Source organism: Zalophus californianus, chromosome 9 (assembly GCF_009762305.2).
Source record: "Zalophus californianus isolate mZalCal1 chromosome 9, mZalCal1.pri.v2, whole genome shotgun sequence".
NCBI lineage: Eukaryota > Metazoa > Chordata > Mammalia > Carnivora > Otariidae > Zalophus > Zalophus californianus.
In genome coordinates, this window is record NC_045603.1 from 16,101,998 (window position 1) to 16,122,451 (window position 20,454).

Below are 20,454 nucleotides of genomic sequence, written 5' to 3' on the forward strand. Positions count from 1 at the left end.
ACAGAAAAAACTGTTATCAAAATTTTGTTACCTAGCCAAAAAAGTATTTGAGAGAGGTTTTCTGATCTTAATGTGTCCATGTGTCTAGTGATGTATTTTCCATGTTAAGTGATGTAAGACTATGTGCATTATAATTAATTTATAATTTCTGGTCTAAGGAAAGCAGTCCTAAGCTTCTTTAAGCCTCTAAAACATCCATGGAAGTCTTTTGGATGCATGGGAACCCACTGCCCTCTACTGGAGATGTAATTTTACACAGTTAGATGAAATTCTCTTTATCTGCAAAACAACACTAAAGGTACTGCATTGGGGTCTGTGGGATCCCAACAAGAAAAGCAAAAATTACTTCTGTGATTTAAAAATATAAACCCTGAAGGGAGGTAATAAAAAGTACATTTAAGAATTCTCTCCAGCTTCCCATCCCCCAGCTGATATAAATGGTACTGCTATTATGCTCATCTTCATCATCCTAAAAAGAAAATGACAACATCTCATTTAGAGAACTTAAAAGTATATTAATTTGCACTAAACATGAAAAAAATCTGCTACAGGGATGCTTGCATGGCTCAGTTAAGCGTCTGACTTTGGCTCACGTCATGATCCCAGGGTCCTGGTATCAAGGCCGCATCCCCTGTATTGTGCTCTCTCTCAAATAAATAAATAATCTTAAAAAAAAAAAATCTCCTACAACCTTCTTTGTGTAATTGCATTCAGAATGCAGTTGATTCCTGAGTTAAAGAACTACCTATGAACAACCCACAACCCCCTTCCTGGGCCCAACACTAGCCTGACACGAAGAGGCCTGTCTCCCCCACTCCTGTCCTGTCGCCAGGTCACAACTCCTACAGGACAAGTTCAAGTCCTTCTCTCTTACTCCTCTGACGCGTATACCAAATGTCTTTACTTTCTAACCACCTTAGTTACCTCCACCCCAGATGCTTCAACGATCCTAACAACCGCTGAGCAGGAATATTTAACTCTGAAGTGAAACTAAATGAGAAAAGAGTGTTAACCTCTAACATTGTCCCAAGTCCCCACTCTCTTCAGTATTGACCCAAATAAACTGAGCTCTTTGTTTCAATCAGTCTCATCGGCAAGATTGACTCCTGACCCATACACAGTCAGGTGTGGGCATCCTCAGTTGTGTTTTCCAGAGCTGCCACAAACTGGGAGAACATGGAAGTGTTGCTCACAGGAAATACAGTTATGTCCTGTGGGCCTCTGGTTACATTTCCTTCAACCCATCCATACAGAACCTTGTTTGACGTGTGTTTCTGCTTACAGACACCTTAGGTGATAAACTCATGGACAACAGCCGTGTAACTCATGCCTGAACGGAGCTTATCTGACACATGTATTTTCTCCAAAAGGCACATCACTGTCTTCCTGCACTTAGAAACACTAGCCAGCACTTCAGCCTCGGCGTGGGGGCCATTTTACACAGCAAAATCCTGCCAAAAAAGCACAAAAATGTGAAAGAACATGGCCCTACGCAGATCGCAGAAAGGGCACCTGTTAACAGCATGAGGGCAGAAACATGAAGGTAGAGTGTGGCCTTCTTCGACCTTAGCTGGGAACGCAGAGTTTGGGGACTCAAATTTTTCCCTGCTCTGAGCCTACGCGGGTCCGTGAATAACAGCAAAACCACCACAGGTGATGATCTCAGGGTCACAAATAAATTTTAGCAAGTAGGAGAACTGGCAAATACAGAATTCACAAATACTGAGGATCCACTGTATCATATAATGCTATTTTAAAATTTTGCTCAATGACTAATACTACAACTCAAGTGCTCCTAAAACATGTGTAACCTTTAAGTCTCAGAGCAGAATAGGTGAGCCACTATGCAATTATCTAAGAAGACTGAACCATTTAAACATAATTTCTAAGGGAAAATGTCTTTTGGGTTCTAAGTCACCAGTTTACAAACAAGCTGAAAAAAAAAAATCAGTTTTAAAGATTCATGTTTGTGTAGAAATACACCAGACTCCCGAAGTCCACAAAAAATAACAAACTTGGTTCATATTCTTTGACCTGGAAAATTCTACTCCTAGGAATTTAATTTGCCTACAGATACCCTTGCCCCTGTGTAACGTGATAGATATTACTTATAGCAGTTCTGTAACAGCAAGAGACGTGTCTCTATCCCCAGTGGAGGAACGATTAAGTAAACTATAGTACACCCATAATAGGACAGTTTGTCAAAAAGACTGTGGTAGCTCTGTATGAACTAACAATATAACACGATCTCCAAGATGAAAGTTACAAAAAAGAAAACAAGCCGAGTGCAAAATGGTGTGCAATGTATGTAAGTAAAACACAAAACAGAATAAAACCTGCTACAGACTCATGTGCTTGTACAGGCGCAGACTATCTTTAGGAAGATGCACCAGGAACCAGGAGCAGTGGGGTCCTTGGGTAGGATAACTATGTGGTCAGGTCCTGGTGAGTGGAAGGCTTATTTCTCACTATATATCCTTTTGTACCTTAGGATTTTTTATTGCATAGCTGTTAAAAACAGTATTTTTGAAAACATGTGAACCCTGATCTTAGTAGCTTTCAATTTAAAATATATTACGTACCTGACAACCTATGTATGCCACAAATCTTTCTATTCCTAGAGATCTTTATCCTCCAAATTTCTAATGACATATGAAAATAAAGCAGACAAGACTTCTTATAATTTTCAGTAGGTACCTGCAGCCTTACCTTAAATATGATGACAATGGGAATATCTTCTGACAAAGTGTTATGCCTCAAATAAAACCGTCCCTGTTTCACAGCCATATTGGTTCTGCTTTTTTTCTCATGGGTGGAGCTACAAGGAAACATAAGTTGGTTAAACTTCGTCCCCGCTTGGTTTCAAGCCAGTAGCATGCAACAGCAATGATCATCGATCAATAAGGTTCAGCAACTGATAATGATCAGTAAGGTCCTTCCTAACAGATGCCTTTTAAAGGTGCCCAACTCCTTTCCTAGCTTCCCTGCCACTTCCATGAGTATTTAAAAACACGACACATGTTTCTTTAGCTTTGAGAATACGGTGGAAATTTTGTGGGTGAATGAGTGACACTCACCAATTTATTTTGACCTACTTCACTTTGATTCCACCTGAATTGCTTTGATTCGGTGTGAGGTATATTCATGATCAATTTTATGCACTTCAAAAGAAAAACCTCACAATGAGTCTACACCATAATGAAAAAATGATGAAGAAATGAATTTATATACTGTTTAAATTAATAACCCAATAAAACACATCATCATTCTTACTATACAGTGAAGCCAAAAGAAACTACGGAATCTCCTTTTATTGGTACCTTATCAGCTATGAAGTTCCTAATAGATTTAAAAACATTTCCAGGCATAGCCAGCCTCAACAGGAACACACACTGATCACCTCTAGACACCACGTGCACTCTGCTACATGATCTTATACTGGCTCTGATCGTCTACACACTAACGCTTACTCGAAGCAGGGTCTCCAGATCACACAGGAGGAAACCAGTGCTTAGAGAAGGTAACTGCCCATCCAAGTGCCTCGTAACTACCGAACAACTACTCTGGGATTCAAAGCCCAATTCCCTGGCTCTGAAAGTTGTGTACAGTAGGAAGACAGGAGTCACAGAATTATTAGCTCTGGGTCCAAATGCTGGCCACCTCTTCTGATCAGTAGGACCCTGAGCCCACGGCCTGTTACTCAGCAGTGAAACAGAGATAACACCACTTATCTTGGAGGGCTGAGGTGCCAAATAATGCAGAGCACCTGATATACTGCCTGGCTCCTAGTAACTGCTCAATAAATGGCCATTATTGTTAGCCACCTACCCCCCCCATCAGAAAGAAAAATTTAAGAAGTCTGAGTTGTACAATTTATTAGAGGTCAGAAGACAAACTCTACTGCATATTGACATCTTCATTATTCTACGATTGTCTTATTGCCAGAACTTATTAATTTATAAATTTCAAATTATGTATGATAATAAATCAGAGAAAAGAAATTACAGGAGACAAGAGATGCTGTTGGAGAAAAATGAGTGTACTGTGAAAGAGACTGGTCAAGAAAACTAACAATTAGACGTTAAGGCCATGAGAGAATTCATTAAATATTGAGTAAAAAATAATCTCTGATCATATCAATGTAGGAATACATGGTTAAAATGGTCAAAGCCTAAAAACAAACACAAAAAAGTAAGGAGTGGTCTCATTTTTTTTTTCAACATTCCTTTAATGCAACAAAATTCAACTTGAATAAAACAGCTAGTGGCCTTGCAACCAATGTCTCACACTTTCATTGCTAAATATTGTAGATCAATACTCTATGCTTCCAGTGTTACACAATAAACTGAATCGTTAAACAGATCAATATTTTGCTGCCTGTTATCAGAAATAACTCGCTACCTCTGTATTGAAAGACAGTCATCTGATATTAATAGAATTATCAATGTTTCTTAACACCATCTCTGCTTTCCGTACCTGGTAACCGAAGCACCAACCGCCCCTTTCCTGTCAGCCTCCACGATGATCCTGTTCTTAGACAGCTGCTCTTGGATAAGAATAACTTTTTCTACTCCTTTGACAATGAAGTAGCCACCTGCCCAAAGGAAGCAAGAAAAGGTTCACCGCCTGTTCTTCTGACAGTGTGACTTAGTAATGACAGTGACCTCCTGATTTAGAGACCTCTCTTCCATTGCTCCACGGTGCTGACCAACACTCAATTAGAAGGGGTTTGCTGATACTGTTTCATGAATTGATGACAGTCAGCACATGATTTTATACAAATGAGCCACAAGAAACTAAACTTCCAGGGAACAGATCTTACTGGTGTACATATGACCAGCACCTGACATACACAAGAGGCAAATGAAAAAAATATATTAACTAAATTAGTCTTCAAATTTCTTAAGCATAGAAATAACCAACAATCTTCAATATAAACTCAAAATTGCCCTAAGTTTTCTAACAAATCAGGGACGATGGTAGACTAAGATTAGGTTTCGTAAGTATGCCATACTGAACAAAACCCTTAAATATTATCATATAATCTTTTTTTGCACACAATTCAGAGTGAGATAAAGTGAGACTTCATTTTACTTTTACAATATAAACAAGAACAAGCAATATATTTGACTTATGGAACATTTTGTTACAGTCTAACAAAGTCATGTCCTTTGTGAACCTCTTTCCAAAACCTTCTGTGATTCTCTATCAATGCAACTTTAGAGGAATAGATGAAAACAACTACAAATTAACTGAATCTTTACAAAATAAACTGCCTAGAACTAGGTACAAACATATAATTTTTAAAAATTTAAATGAAAGACTTTTGGTTTTTGCCCCTTTACTGCATTTAAAACAGCCTGAAGTGAGCTACTTGAATTTCTTCTGACCAGCTAACCAAGTAGCTTTGTAAGATATTCTTGAGCTTCTAAGCATAGCAAAAGAAACCACTGAGCAAAGAGACAGAGAGAAGTCTGACAAAACATAACAATAAATCACATCTTGGAGTGTTAAAGTTTTAAACCCTAAATAAGAGAGGGAACAATACATCTTTTAGAAATAGAGACTAAAAGAATAAAGTTGGAGCCAAATTTCTGGATGTTCTGTGAACTTTTTTTTTTTTCTTAGAGAGTGCACAGGTGTGAGCCAGCTGGGCAGGGGCAGAAGGGGAGTAGAGAGGGAGAGGGAAAGGGGCGGGGGGGAGGGGGAGGGGGAGAGGGAGAAAGGGAGGGAGAGAGAGAGAGAGAGAGAGAGAGAGAGAGAGAGAGAGAGAGAGAGAGAGAGAATCTTAAGCAGAGTCTTCGCTGAGGGTGGAGCCCAACGCAGGACTTAATCTCATGACCCGGAGATCACGAACTGAGCTGAAGCTGAAATCAAGAATCAGAGGCATAACTGACTGTACCATCCACGAGCCCCATGTTCTGTGAACAGTTTTATCCAAGTTCATTATAAAGCAGAAAGGCTGGTATTGTTTTTGAGAATTAAAGCAACAGCAACAGCAAAAGAAAGGCCCAAAAAGGGCAAGAGGTGGGGGGCGAAAATCTTAGGAATCACACATACCTGGATCTAAAGGACATTCGTTCAGTTTGGCAAATTCTGCTGGCGTCTTCCCCGTAAGAACACAGTTTGAACTACGCAGCATTATGGGCATTCTGTTGAAAAAAAAAAAAAAAAAAAGAAAAGAATTACATAAAGATGGTCACTGAGCAAAAGAGGTGAAAAGAGGAGGAAATGTGCCCTGTACACATTACCAAGGAGTCTGCATTCCTCTTGGACATTTTATTTTTATTTATTTTTTAAAGATTTTATTTATTTGACAGAAAGAGACACAGTGAGAGAGGGAACACAAGCAGGGGGAGTGGGAGAGAGAGAAGCAGCCTTCCCGTGAAGCAGGGAGCCCGAAGCGGGGCTCGATCCCAGGACCCTGGGACTATGACCTGAGCCGTAGGCAGACGCTTAACGACTGAGCCACGCAGGCGCCCCCCTCAGGCAGACAAGTGGCAGTTACGTTGAGAGCCAAGTGAAATGAAGCACTTCCTTAGGTACGTGGCTCTTCTAGTTCAGAGAATAAAAACTCAAATGTTTCCTTAAACTTTGGAGACAGACTTTGGCAATAATCAGAAATTGCAGGGAAGGGGCGGAGCAAGATGGCAGAGGAGTAGGAGACCTGGATTTCGTCTGGTCTCTGGAATTCAGCTGAATAGGGATCAAGCCATTCTGAACACCTACGAACTCAACAGGAGATCAAAGAGGAGAGTAGCAACAACTCTCTGAACAGAGAAGCGACCACTTACTGGAAGGTCTTTTCTGATTTGTATAGAGTATATTTGCTGGGGACGTTGTTAACCTGTTAGCATTCTGTTCTCTCATTCATCTGTTCTCCTCTGCACAAAATGACAAGACGAAAAAAATCACCTCAGCAAAAAGAACAAGAGATAGTACCGTCAGCCAGGGACCTACTCAATACAGACATTAGTACGATGTCGGACCTAGGGTTCGGAATCATGACTTTAAAGATACTAGCTGGGCTTGAAAAAAGCGTGGAAGTTATTAGAGAAACACTTTCTGGAGAAATAAAAGAACTAACATCTAACCAAGTCGAAATCAAAAAGGCTATTAATGAGGTGCAATCAAAAATGGGGGCACTAACTGCTAGGATAAATGAGGCAGAAGAGAGAATCAGTGATATAGAAGACCAAATGATGGAAAATAAAGAGGCTGAGAAAAAGAGAGAGAAACAACTACAGGATCACAAGGGCAGATTTCGAGAGATAAGCGACATGATAAGACGAAACAACATTAGAATAATTGGGATCCCAGAAGAAGAAGAAAGAGAGAGAGGAGCAGAAGGTATATTGGAGCAAATAATAGCAGGGAACTTCCCTAATGTGAGGAAGGAAACAGGCATCAAAATCCAGGAGGCACAGAGAACCCCTCTCAAAATCAATAAAAATAGGTCAACACCCTTACATCTAAGAGTAAAACTTACGAGTCTCAGAGACAAAGAGAAAATCCTGAAAGCAGCTCGGGAGAAGAGATATGTAACCTACAATGGTAGAAATATTAGATTGGCAACAGACCTATCCACAGAGACCTGGCAGGCCAGAAAGGACTGGCATGATATCTTCAGAGCACTAAACGAGAAAAATATGCAGCCAAGAATATTATATCCAGCTAGGCTCTCACTGAAAATTGAAGGAGAGATAAAAAGCTTCCAGGACCAACAAAAACTAAAGGAATTTGCAAACACGAAACCAGCCCTCCAAGAAATATTGCAAGGGGTCCTCTAAGCAAAGAGAGAGACAAAAAGCAGCACAGATCAGAAAGGAACAGAGACAATATATAGTAACAGTCACCTTACAGGCAATACAATGGCACTAAATTCATACCTTTCAATAGTTACCCTGAATGTAAATGGGCTAAATGCCCCAATCAAAAGACACAGGGTATCAGACTGGATTAAAAAACAAGACCCATCAATATGCTGTCTGCAAGAGACTCATTTTAGACCCAAAGACACCCCCACATTGAAAGTGAGGGGGTGGAAAACCATTTACCATACTAATGGACACCAAGAGAAAGCTGGGGTGGCAATCCTTATATCAGACAAATTAGATTTTAAACCAAAGACTGTAATAAGAGATGAGGAAGGACACTATATCCTACTTAAAGGGTCTATCCAACAAGAAGATCTAACAATTGTAAATATCTATGCCCCGAACATGGGAGCAGCCAATTATATAAGGCAAATAATAACAAAAGCAAAGAAACACATTGACAGCAATACAATAATAGTGGGGGACTTTAACACCCCCCTGACTGAAATGGACAGATCGTCTAAGCAAAAGATCAACAAGGAAATAAAGATTTTAAATGACACACTGGACCAAATGGACTTCACAGCCATATTCAGAACATTCCATCCCAAAGCAACGGAATACACATTCTTCTCTAGTGCCCATGGAACATTCTCCAGAATCGATCACATCCTAGGTCACAAATCAGGTCTCAACCGGTACCAAAAGATTGGGATTATTCCCTGCATATTTTCAGACCACAATGCTTTGAAACTAGAACTCAATCACAGGAGGAAAGTTGGAAAGAACTCAAATACACAGAGGCTAAAGAGCATCCTACTAAAGAATGAATGGGTCAACCAGGAAGTTAAAGAAGAATTAAAAAAATTCATGGAAACCAATGAAAATGAAAACACAACTGTCCAAAATCTTTGGGATGCAGCAAAGGCAGTCCTAAGAGGAAAATATATAGCAATACAAGCCTTTCTCAAGAAACAAGAAAGGTCTCAAATACACAACCTAACCCTACACCTAAAGGAGCTGGAGAGAGAACAGCAAATAAAGCATAAACCCAGCAGGAGAAGAGAAATAATAAAGATCAGAGCAGAAATCAATGAACTAGAAACCAAAACAACAGTAGAACAGATCAACGAAACTAAGAGCTGGTTCTTTGAAAGAATTAACAAGATTGATAAACCCCTGGCCAGCCTTATCAAAAAGAAAAGAGAAATGACCCAAATCAACAAAATCATGAATGAAAGAGGAGAGATCACAACTAACACCAAAGAAATACAAACAATTATAAGAACATATTATGAACAACTCTATGCCAGCAAATTAGATAACCTGGAAGAAATGGGTGCATTCCTAGAGATGTCTCAACTACCAAAATTGAATCAGGAAGAAATAGAAAACCTGAACAGACCTATAACCACTAAGGAAATTGAAGCAGTCATCAAAAATCTCCCAACAAACAAAAGCCCAGGGCCAGATGGCTTCCCAGGGGAATTGTATCAGACATTTAAAGAAGAATTAATACCTATTCTCCTGAAACTGTTCCAAAAAATAGAAATGGAAGGAAAACTTCCAAACTCGTTTTATGAGGCTACCATTACCTTGATCCCAAAACCAGACAAAGACCCCATCAAAAAGGAGAACTACAGACCAATATCCTTGATGAACATGGATACAAAAATTCTCACCAAAATACTAGCCAATAGGGTCCAACAGTACATATAAAAGGATTATTCACCACGACCAACTGGGATTTATCCCTGGGCTGCAAGGCTGGTTCAACATCCGCAAATCAATCAACGTGATACAATACATTAACAAAAGAAAGAACAAGAATGATATGATCCTCTCAATAGATGCAGAAAAAGCATTTGACAAAGTACAGCATCCTTTCTTGATCAAAACTCTTCAGAGTATAGGGATAGAGAGTACATACCTCAATATCATAAAAGCCATCTATGAAAAACCTACAGCCAATATCATTCTCAATGGGGAAAAGCTGAGAGATTTTCCCCTAAGGTCAGGAACGCGGCAGGGATGTCCACTCCCACCACTGCTATTCAACATAGTATTAGAAGTCCTGGCCACAGCGGGGCGCCTGGGTGGCTCAGTTGGTTAAGCGACCGCCTTCGGCTCAGGTCATGATCCTGGAGTCCCGGGATCGGGTCCCACATCGGGCTCCCTGCTCGGCAGGGAGTCTGCTTCTCTCTCTGACCCTCCCCCCTCTCATGTGCTCTCTCTCTCTTTCTCGTTCTCTCAAATAAATAAATAAATAAATAAATAAATCTTAAAAAAAAAAAAAAGTTTGAGAAGTCCTGGCCACAGCAATCAGACAACAAAAAGAAATCAAAGGCATCCAAATCGGCAAAGAGGAAGTCAAACTCTCACTCTTTGCAGATGATATGATACTGTATGTGGAAAACCCAAAAGACTCCACCCCAAAACTGCTAGAACTCATACAGGAATTCAGTAAAGTAGCAGGATATAAAATCAATGCACAGAAATCAGTGGCATTCCTATACACCAACAACAAGACAGAAGAGAGACAAATCAAGGAGTCGATCCCATTCACAATTGCACCCAAAACCATAAGATACCTAGGAATAAATTTAACCAAAGAGGCAAAGGATCTGTACTCAGAAAACTATAAAATACTCATGAAAGAAACTGAAGAAGACACAAAGAAATGGAAAAACATTCCATGCTCATGGATTGGAAGAACAAACATTGTGAAGATGTCAATGCTACCTAGAGCAATCTATGCATTCAATGCAATCCCCATCAAAATACCATCCGCTTTTTTCAAAGAAATGGAACAAATAATCCTAAAATTTGTATGGAACCAGAAGAGAGCCCGAATAGCCAGAGGAATGTTGAAAAAGAAAAGCAAAGCTGGTGGCATCACAATTCCAGACTTCCAGCTCTATTACAAAGCTGTCATCATCAAGACAGTATGGTAGTGGCACAAAAACAGACACAAAGATCAATGGAACAGAACAGAGAGCCCAGAAATGGACCCTCAACTCTATGGTCAACTCATCTTTCACAAAGCAGGAACGTATGTCCAATGGAAAAAAGACAGTCTCTTCAACAAATGGTGTTGGGAAAACTGGACAGCCACATGCAGAAGAATGAAACTGGACCATTTCCTTACACCACACACAAAAATAGACTCAAAATGGTTGAAAGACCTAAACATGAGACAGGAGTCCATCAAAATCCTAAAGGAGAACACAGGTAGCAACCTCTTCGACCTCAGCCACAGCAACTTCTTCCTAGAAACATCGCCAAAGGCAAGGGAAGCAAGGGCAAAAATGAACTATTGGACTTCATCAAGATAAAAAGCTTTTGCACAGCAAAAGAAACAGTCCACAAAACCAAAAGACAACCGACAGAATGGGAGAAAATATTTGCAAATGACACATCAGATAAAGGGCTAGTATCCAAAATCTACAAAGAACTTATCAAACTCAACACCCAAAGAATAATCCAATCAAGAAATGGGCAGAAGACATGAACAGACATTTTTCCAAAGAAGACACCCAAATGGCCAACAGACACATGAAAAAGTGCTCAACATCGCTCGGCATCAGGGAAATCCAAATCAAAACCTCAATGAGATACCACCTCACACCAGTCAGAATGGCTAAAATGAACAAGTCAGGAAACGACAGATGTCGGCGCGGATGTGGAGAAAGGGGAACCCTCCTACACTGTTGGTGGGAATGCAAGCTGGTGCAGCCACTCTGGAAAACAGTATGGAGGTTCCTCAAACAGTTGAAAATAGAGCTACCATACGATCCAGCAATTGCACTACTGGGTATTTACCACAAAGATACAAATGTAGGGATCCGAAGGGGTACGTGCACCCCGATGTTTATAGCAGCAATGTCCACAATAGCCAAACTCTGGAAAGAGCCAAGATGTCCATCGACAGATCAATGGATAAAGAAGATGTGGTATATATACACAATGGAATATTATGCAGCCATCAAAAGGAATGAGATCTTGCCATTTGCAACGACGTGGATGGAACCGGAGGGTGTTATGCTGAGTGAAATAAGTCAATCAGAGAAAGACATGTATCATATGACCTCACTGATAATGAGGAATTCTTAATCTCAGGAAACAAACTGAGGGTTGCTGGAGTGGTGGGGGGTGGGAGGGATGGGGTGGTTGGGTGATAGACATTGGGTAGGGTATGTGCTATGGTGAGCGCTGTGAATTGTGCAAGACTGTTGAATCACAGATCTGTACTTCTGAAACAAATAATGCAATATACGTTGAGAAAAAAGAAAAAGAAGAAGATAGCAGGAGGGGAAGAATGAAGGGGAGTAAGTCGGAGGGGGAGATGAACCATGAGAGACGATGGACTCTGAAAAACAAACTGAGGGTTCTAGAGGGGAGGGGGGTGGGGGGATGGGTTAGCCTGGTGATGGGTATTAAGGAGGGCACGTTCTGCGTGGAGCACTGGGTGTTATGCACAAACAAAGAATCATGGAACACTACATCAAGAACTAATGATGTAATGTATGGTGAGTAACATAACAATAAAAAAGTTAAAAAAAAAAAGAAATTGCAGCAATTCTGCACCCACGGTAAGCAAAGGGACTGCCATTCGGTATGTAGAAATACCACGATGAACAAAGTGTGAGGAACAGAGACTGTCAAGACTTACCAGGCAATTTTAAGAACTATGCAAAACTACATGTGAAAATAATTTAAAAATCTATGAATAGGCTGAATAATAGATTTGCCCCTGGGTGCAGACGGAATTATTGAGCTGTAAAGGAAAGCGGAAAAAACTGTTGAGACTGTATGTCAGAAAGACAAAGAGAAGGAAATATATGACAAAGTTTAAGAGACATGGAAAAGACAGAGTGAAAAGGTCTCATATTCATCTAATCAGATTCTAGATGGAAAAAAATACAAGCGGCAAGGAGTCCTATTCAAAAAGATGGTGGCCGTGGATTTCCAAAAATGTAGGAAAGCCATTAACCCACACATATCTAATCCACGCATATCCAATCATATCTACACAGAATAAATAAAAAGAAAGCCACTTCAAAATACACCATAGTCCAGATACAATCATCGAAGACAAAGAGAAGATTTAAAACCCAGAGAGAAGAGCAGGCCGCTTACCAAACAGGGAAGGATGACTGGACAGACAGGGGCCCACCTGCAATGAAGGAGGGATGGCGGGGGGGGAGGGCAGTGCAAATTGCGGAGAGAGAACTGGCACCTAAATGGTGCATTCTGTTAGGGCATCATGCAGAATGAGGTCCACATGGGGAGATTTTCAGACAAAACCAGAAATTCAGAGTTTTTAATAAATAGTGTCTAAAGTTGATATACCAAGAAATAGAGGTATATACATAGCACTTTAAAGTCACAGATGCAATAACCACCAGAGTAAGAGACATGGTCACAAGATCCCAACGGGACTGGGGTGAGGAGCAGGGGAGGCTGTTGCTTTGTATCTCAAGTGCTCTCATGTACTATTTGATTTGTTACCAAGCAGGAATATTACCTGGACTAAACTGAAATCTTTCTCGCTCAAAAAACAAAAACAAAAACAAAAAAAACCCACAACCCACAACCTTTACATGAGGTCATGTATAATGTGGCTAGTGCGTGGTACGTGCAAGCACTCTGATCCACAAAGGTCACCTGCATGAGTGCAGTGAATGCAATCACCTCTCCCAGAGTCCGGCACACAGCGGGTATTCCCCAGTTACTGGTTACGTGCACGCCCTTCCTGCCTCCTCTGAACCAGGATGTAAACCCTAAATTGTACTGTGATGCTTTGTGCCTGTCTTTCCAGTCTGCCCTTCACAAAATTCAATGTGGGAAATTATTAACGATCCAAGATTTAACTGGACACGACTATGGTCCATATGTGAGAAAGAAAGATCTGAACACTGATAAAACAGTCCTGCTAAAACAAAGATTAATATTCTAATATCTATCCCAACTTACTTTCCTGACTGAAGAGTGAGGACAGGAGCGATACACAGAGCCCCCTCCTTCGGGAGACTGTAGGGAAGGATCTGTTAACCCCGTGTGTTTCCACGTCACTCTGGACCTCTCCATCACAGCACTTACCAAGTGGTACCATAGTTACTTAAGCCTGCCTTCCCTGGCAGCTGGGGATGAACACAGCCAACTTAGTTGTGTCTAAATATCTTCTGGGGACCCGAGTACCCAGCATAGTGCAGGACAAGTGACAGGCAACTGGTGCATATTTGCTGAACCAATGGGTATTTGTTAAGCTCTTAGCACTTTTGAAGGGAGGGTAAAAACACTTGGGCAGGAACTGTTCGCACTAAGTTTAAAGTCCAACACCATTAGCAGATTCACAATATTGTGGGTTTTGTCCATTTTGACAGGCAAGTCAGTATATTTTCCTAACTAGGAAAAGCAGACTGCAACAATGCGCGCTGATGCGATCTATCATTTCCAAACCTGTTCCAGGCAAATAAGTAACTTCTCCCTTACATATCGCTACACTGGAAACAGTTCAACTTCCAAGAAAAGTCAAACTTAAAATACACAGGAATCCACCAAGAAGACTAGCCCAGGAGAGTTCACTGAAATGCTATCTTACCTAATGTTTCCCTAACAGCTGGGATTTCGGGAAGAAACGGCAGCATTTTCCTTAGCTTTACAGAAAAGATTTCACAAGGAAAAAGCAGCACCACCGCCGCGGTGTGCTGGCCACTGCTCTGAGCGCTTCCTGGGCCAACTCACGGGGTCCCCAGAAAGACTCCCATGAAGTAGGCACCGTTTCCCACATTTTTTGGGTGAGGAAATGGGGCAAAGGGGACTGTAGTGCTTGCTCAAGTCACCCCACAAGACTAGGATGCAGGCAGTGTGGCTCCAGCTCGGACATCATTTCCCACCTGCCAATGGGTAAGGCGTTCCGGATGATCCTCTGGCTGCCTCGGGTATATTCAATATCCACTGTGATGGGGGCAGAGTACGTCATGTCCCGCAAACGGCACTGAAAGACAACCAGACAGTCACTGCTCCTCCTGCCTGGGAAAGAAAGGGTCCTGAAGCCTCCAAGAGCTCCATTCCTGGTAGAAGTATAGTCCACACTGAACTGAGCTGTTCCAGCTGCTGCTGTAAGGGCCCCGGGAGTGACAAGCCTGCCTTCTCCATGTGGGGAATGCCAGCCACTGACCCAGACACCCCCAGGCCATCTCTGCCCCGGCCAGTCCAGAAACGACACAGTAACTCTGGTACTGACTATCTTCTCGCTACCTGATGCCATCCCCGGTCTGCTCCCATCTTCGAAGCAATTAGATTGTTCCTTGAAAACTGGGTCCATGGAAAGTAATCAATGTGGTTACCTTATTGGAAAAGCTAACAGCCAGTATAATACCTAAAGTATACACATACACAAACTAAAAAATTTAAACTATACTTCCTTTTATTCTCCAAATAAACTAACTCTATCACAAAGTTCCCTCACAAGCGGTATCCTATAGCACAAATCATTCAACACATCCTATTAACAATTTATGCATCAGTTGGGGAACTTTAGAAACTACTGGTGTGTGCTTTAGTGAGGCGATGACTCGCTAAGGGATGCCCTTACTTGAGTCATGATCAAACACGGCAAACCCCACCAAAATCTTGATGACCTCCTGTTTTATTGATGGTCATCAGGTGGCTTGCATTCTCAAAAAGAGAATTTCTCTGAACATTGACCATGCAATTCATGGGACGGAATCCTCTGCCTTCAACTGAACCAAAGACAGATTTAAACTTTTTCTTTCTTTCCCAGTGCCTGGGATCTTAAAATATTAGATATCTCTATTAATGATGAATGAAAATTGCTTATTTTATACTTAATTAGATTGAGCCTCCACCTTCTGGCCACACCAAAGGTGACGTGGCATGGAGGTTCAGAGCGTGCACCCTGCCGCCTGGGCTCAAATCCTGGCTCTACCGCTTAAGTTTTGAATAACTCTTCTGCACCTTGGTCTCATCGTATGTAAAGAGGGAATGAGAATAATTTTAATTCCTAAGAGTATAAATATGTATTTTTAGAATAGTGCCTGGTACAGAGTATTTATCTCATTTTTATTAAAAAAAACTAATGTAATGCCCATGATGGGCAAATATTTGTGTGTTTCAACAAACTCCTCTCCTTCAAATGGAAATGAAATTTGACAGAGGTGGTAAAAGTGGGGACCCTTTTCATAGGCCCCAAACTACCCCATAAGGGCCCCTGGTCCCCCTCCGCCTCTCTGTCATCACAGGAGTGGGGCTGTGCTGGGGGATCTGCAGGGCCAGCACCTGCCACTCCTACCATGGGTCCCCTGACTGCCCACCCACCTGCTCTCCCACTCTCCCTGTCTCTCCAAGGATCAAAATCCCTCCAAGAAATCTTCGTGCCCTCTCTCCCTAACTGAAATAATGCCCATGTATTTTCTCCAACATCAGGAAGAATGATTATGACAACTGTGGCCTCAGGCTTCTCGAACTACCTCAAAATACTTTGTCTTCTCTCTACTCTACACTTGGTAAGATAATTCAGAAGATGACTTGGAAATTGCTAATTGGTGCCTAGTTCTTAAAAAATTGGAAAACTCCAGCAAAACGGACTGGGGAAGTGGCAAAAGTGAAAGTGGTGCATACACTTTCCAACATTCCAAACCTCGCCACTTCCTACTCAACACAACTTCCCTTCCCGGGCCTACCTCACCCTTCCAGGCATTTCAGCGAGCAACCCCTGGTGTCTGTTTCATGTGCTCTGTTATTTTACTCTCACCACAGAGTATGAACTCCTTGAGGAAGGAAAGGGTCTCATTTGTCTCTCTCAATGCTGAGGCACAAAATACATGTTCAACTGACACTCGATGCTCCGTGATTAAGTAACACCAACATTTAGCTGAGTGAAATGTTTGGTTCCATGATCATGCTTCCCATCTAACATCGCTCAGACAACAACCCTAACATTCTAACAACTTATTGTTTAGTAAAGAAAGGTTCCTCTGCCATTTTCCCTAACTGCTTAACATTTCAGCTTTACGTTAACACAAACTACATAAATCTACAAAAATCATTTTTTTCCTAAATCAATTCCAAATTATGGACACTAAGTGGAAGAATTTTCAGAGGAATCTAGAATGTGTTAAAAGCCAATAAACAAGCCTGTTCTATAACCCTTTGTCTGCAGCTCTGCTAAAATCCTGGTATTCAAATTTTCTTCCCATCCATCTCTTCTAACAGACTCTGAGCCCTGCCCTTGGTCTCCTCTGCCTAAAACAATGCCTGCTGACCCTCAAAAAATGTGCTCAGTAACCTCTGCAAAAGCACAGCACACGGTCCTAGGCACAAGTGGCTGGCTGGGGCAAGGGTGAGGGGAGGGCTGCTCGAAAGCTCAGAAGCAAGGACGCAGACAGGACACAGTTATGTAACAGCACACATTAACTAGGATTCAATGACAAACTAAATCGTGCTGAACTGTTTCTCTATACAGTTATTATATAAATGCTAATTTATTTTGGTTATCTTTGCCTCATAGGAGATATTCTTCCCCTGTTTTTAAATCATTCTAAGAGCATATATTAAGGGCAAAGACTCTTTGAGTTAAGGCAAACAAATTCAATTATGGTAAGGCAGATAATTACCTCATGAGGCGATACTGGTCTAGTTACATTGAAGCTTTCTTCAACATCAGGAAGCCCCACATAGATATTAAGATACCTGAAAAACAAATTATTCCATGACCAATTATACCATTTCAAAGAACATATAAACAAACAAGCTATTTTCCTCCCAAATACAAGGATTATACTTTGACAAATACTTACCTTGCTAAGAATGACAAACAAGTTAAAAATTGTAATTTGAGATCTTCTTGACGTGATAGTACACAGAGCTCTGCCAAGGAGGAAAAATACTATCAAAGTCTTTTTTAAGAAATTACTATAAATCTCTTTTTAAAAATACTGGAAAGATAGCTCTCTAAAGGTAATATTTAATGAAAAGAGCTATTATTCGTGTAAGAAAGAAGAGGTTGTAAGGGGGAAAAAATACAGCTCTTCCTTGACTTACAGCGGGGCTACAGCCCAGTAAACCCATTGTCAGTTGAAAAGACTATTAAGTCAAAAATTCATTTAATATACCTAACCTACCAACCATCAGAGCTTAGCCCGGCCTACTGTAAATGTGCTCAGAATAATTACATTAGCTTATAGTTGGGGAAAATCATTTAACACAGAGCCTACTTGAAAATACAGTATTAACTACCTCATGCAATTCATTGAATACTGTACAGAAAGTGGAAAACAGAATGATTAGGTGTCAGCTGTTGACCCTCGTGACCGCGGGGCGGGCGGGAGCTGTGGCCACACTGCCCAGGATCACAAGAGGATTGTGCTGCATATTGCTAGCCTGGGAAAAATTCAAAATTCAAAATTCAAAGTACAGCTTCTACCGAATTGGGTCTAGTTTTCACACCATCGTAAAGTTGAAAACTTGTTAAGTTGAACCACTGTAAATCAGGGACCATCTCTATGTGCTCATTATGGCAAAAGAAACAGGAAGAAAGCAGAAACTAATGAGACTGGTGACCTACTGGGAGTGTCTGGCAACAGGGTGGAAAGACTCCGGAGGGGAGTGACAACTTCCTGAAAATACTTTTTTCTATAGGTCTAACTCTTACAATCACGTTTCACACACTCAAAAAGCAAATGCATAACTAAAATCGACCAGGACGCAGAAGGGGACCCAAAATGGAATACAAACACCACAGCCTTACAAATGAGTAATGTGACTGCACTCAGAAGGTGGGAAAGGAAACGAGTCTGAGTAACTGTGGAAACGGTATTTTGCTCGGATGCTGTAGAGATAAAGACAAAAAAAGCAATATACAGATATTGTACCCTATTTAGTAAATTTTATTCTCACAGAGGTTATCAATTAGCAATTCTGAAACTATGTATACTCTAGGACTGAATAAATAGGTACAAATAGTATGGATAATGAGAGCCAGGTTTCTCATTTTAGGGATAGAACTTACAAATAAGGAAAGAGGTCAGTTAGAATGAGTCCTGTGGAGCTGGCCTGAAATAGGAGGTATCAGTATGCTGGTTTTTTATATAAAAATGGATAGCATATGGAAATCCCGATGTATGCATGCATGTTAGTATATAGAAACACATGTTTCCTTGCTCCATCTACCAAGGCTTTAGTATCCCTATCTTGGTTTTTAAACACTATTGTCCAGAAAAGGGGACTAGGGCTCCCTGGGAAATGGCTGATTCCAGGCTGACGCAGGGAAAAAAAACAGATCAACCACATCCCATGACACCAGAAAGTAGTGCTTGAAAATTAACTGGGGTGTGCTGAAAGGACACAGCAGTCAACTCGAAGACTCTCCAATGGCCAAAGCAAGGACAATTTGACCAGTTAAATGACACTATTGGATTATGACCCATAGATTAAAATATACAAGTTTACAATATAAATAAAATCAAAGAGATAAAGGGAAGAAAAAGTTCTTCCTTCCAATAGAATTCCAGTACTAACGTATAAGGAATGATGGCAAGAAAGCCTCACCAAGTGGTAAACACACAGCAGTAATTGTTATAAGAACCATCCTTGATGCTAAAATTAGTGGGTAAGCTATGTGCATAGTATCAAAGGATCTCCCCGGAAGACACTTATTACAAGAAGAAAAATAGTAAATTACACTGGACAAAACCTGCATATACCACCTTAATCAAGTGAACAAAGGTAAAACCACCAAGAGTAGAATATACTGACACCTGTAACCCCCGACACAATGCAGGGAAAATGGCACAAAACATTCTGTGCCAAAAATGCGTAAGCCAACTGAATCATGAGCAAACCTCATACAAACCCAAATCAAAGGACGTCCTACAAAACAATGGATCAGAATTCTTCAAAAGTGTCAAGGTGATAAAAGACGAAGAAAGTATGAGGAACTGTCACAGGCTGGGGGAAGCTAAAGAGACATGAGAACTAATCATCATGTCGGGCTCTGGATTGAATCCTGGGCCAGAAAAAAAGACGTGAGTGGGAAAGCTTGAAACGAGACATGCTGAGTAGTTGACAGTATTGTATCAGTGCTAACTGCCTGGGTCTGCTAATTGTAGTTTGGTTATGTAAGATGTTAATATTAGCACAGGCTGGGTGAAGGATAATATGGAACTCTCCATACTATTTTGGTAATTTTTCTCTAAGTTTAAAATTGTTCTAAAAAATGTTTTAACCTAATAGTTTCAGTACTTCTCACGCATAGCTCGTTATAATTAGTTTACCAATTAAAAAGTGAATAATTTTCTTATGAACCAGATAAAGACAGTTATTTTGATAGAGTTTTGGTAACAACCACATTCACTTTAAAAAACGTTAGACGTAATCAAAGCAGCAAATCAATAGTAGCTGATTCCTTACTTCAGGTACCACATGGGGTCGGCATCGCTTGTGACCTTTTCGTTGGCTTTCATTATCTTCTTTATCTGCAGGGGAAAGAGGACCATTAGGAACATCTCTGGCTTCCATCAGTTCTCGTCTCTCTACTTTTTTATTTTTTAAGTAGGCTCCACACTCAACGTGGGGCTCAAACTCACGACCCCAAGATCAAATCACCTGCTCT

At 40.8% G+C, this 20,454-nt stretch overlaps 1 protein-coding gene across 2 annotated transcripts in view; it reads right to left on the reverse strand.

Annotated features, from left to right (window-relative positions):
* POLR3B (RNA polymerase III subunit B) overlaps positions 1–20,454 on the reverse strand; it is a 111,114-nt gene that overhangs the window by 83,740 nt on the left and 6,920 nt on the right. For both annotated transcript variants that reach the window (XM_027594631.2, XM_027594632.2), the window contains exons 4-9: positions 20,253–20,317; positions 17,459–17,534; positions 14,717–14,817; positions 6,061–6,152; positions 4,477–4,594; positions 2,710–2,818 (exon numbers count right to left, since the gene is read on the reverse strand). In XM_027594631.2, the coding sequence (XP_027450432.1) occupies positions 2,710–2,818; positions 4,477–4,594; positions 6,061–6,152; positions 14,717–14,817; positions 17,459–17,534; positions 20,253–20,317 (561 nt within the window). The remainder of the gene's footprint in view (positions 1–2,709; positions 2,819–4,476; positions 4,595–6,060; positions 6,153–14,716; positions 14,818–17,458; positions 17,535–20,252; positions 20,318–20,454) is intronic.